General features: G+C 43.9%; 1 protein-coding gene across 1 annotated transcript; it reads left to right on the forward strand.

Annotated features, from left to right (window-relative positions):
* The first annotated feature begins 208 nt into the window (after positions 1 to 208).
* On the forward strand, positions 209 to 1,228 carry LOC149029447 (uncharacterized). Its single transcript, XM_089143392.1, has one exon. The coding sequence runs from the start codon at positions 209 to 211 to the stop codon at positions 1,226 to 1,228; it is 1,020 nt and encodes a 339-aa protein (XP_088999518.1).
* The last annotated feature ends 240 nt before the right edge of the window (positions 1,229 to 1,468 follow it).

Genomic DNA, 1,468 nt, shown 5'->3' on the forward strand with positions numbered 1-1,468 from the left:
AGGTAAAGAAGTTGTTGAGGCTAGCCGATCTCCTATCCTGACCATATTCGGGGGTCCCGAACCCGAATCTCTCATAAAGCTAAAAGCAATGGCCAAATTCGTAGGGTTGGGAGAAACCTAGAAGCGGAAGAGGCCGAATGTGGAGGAAAGCATTACTTTTAATGAGGAGGATGGAAGAGGTGTGTGCACGCCTCATGATGATGCGATCATGATCAAAGTAGAGATTGGTCGTCGGGAGGTGCACAGAGTGCTGTTAGATACAGGGTCGTCAGTTGACCTCTTGTCTTTCGAGGCATTTGAAAAGATGAGGACGGAAGAAGACTTGCTAAAACCATCCTCAACCCATTTGTATGGATTCGCTGGATCGACAGCTGTTGCTAAAGGTTCGGTACAGCTGGACCTCATGGTAAGGAATTTCCCAAAGGAGGCTACTATTCATGTGAATTTCCTTGTTGTTCGGGACTTGCCAACGTATAATGTCATCCTTGGGAGGCCTTCCCTAAACAAGCTTGGGGTTGTGGTGTTAACTAAGCACATGAAGATCAAGTTCCCAACCGATCAAGGGATTGGCGAGGTAACCTCAGACCAGAAAACCTCTAGGCAAAGCTATGTCTCTTATCTGAAGGATAAGGTTGATCCCCAAAAGGCCACAACACTGTCAATAGAAATAAGGGATGATTGGGATGAGGATACAATGCAAAGGCCCGAACCCGTGGAAAATTGGAACGAATCCTGTTGGATTCAGGTGATGAAAGAAGAACACCCCATATCAGGTCTGAGCAACTCGAAGATTCAAAGAAGAATTAAAAGTTTTTCTTCAGAAAACATTGATGTATTTGTGTGGTCAATTGATGACATGCCAAGCATAGACCGAATTGTGGCGAAACACAAGCTTTGGATCAACCTAAAGGCCAAACCTATAATTCAAAGAAGAAGAGACTTCTTGATTGAGAAGCACAAAGCCATCAAAGGCAAGGTCAAAAAGCTGAAGAATTCGGGTTTTATTGAACCAATTGAATGCCCGACCTGGCTAGCCAATGTAGTGATGGTAAAAAAGTCAAATGGGAAGTGGAGAATGTGTATGGATTACACAAACTTCAATAAGGCATGCCCGAAGGACTGCTATCCGCTACCCCGAATAGATCTCTTGATTGATGCAACTGTTGGGTATAAAACTTTAAGTTTCATGGACGCTTATTCGGGCTACAACCAGATTTTGATGAGCTAGGACGATGAGAGGTTTACAACCTTCATGACCAATCGCGAAAGCTTCTATTATAAGGTCATGTCGTTCGGGTTGAAGAATGCGGGAGCAACCTATCAGAGGGCAATAAACAAGATTTTCAAAGATCTAATTAGGAAGAACTTGGAAGCACATGTGGACGACATGCTAGTGAAAAGTCTCAAGCGTTCGGGACACATCGCTAATTTGGCAGAGGTATTTTCAATTCCGAGGAAATATCTGATG

Source organism: Hakea prostrata, chromosome 1 (genome assembly GCF_041222555.1).
Source record: "Hakea prostrata isolate BN-2017 chromosome 1, UWA_Hpros_2, whole genome shotgun sequence".
Classification (NCBI taxonomy): Eukaryota; Viridiplantae; Streptophyta; class Magnoliopsida; order Proteales; family Proteaceae; genus Hakea; species Hakea prostrata.

Coding starts and splice junctions, on each gene's coding strand:
- LOC149029447 (XM_089143392.1), top strand. CDS start 209: ATGATCAAAGTAGAGATTGGTCGTCGGGAGGTGCACAGAGTGCTGTTA.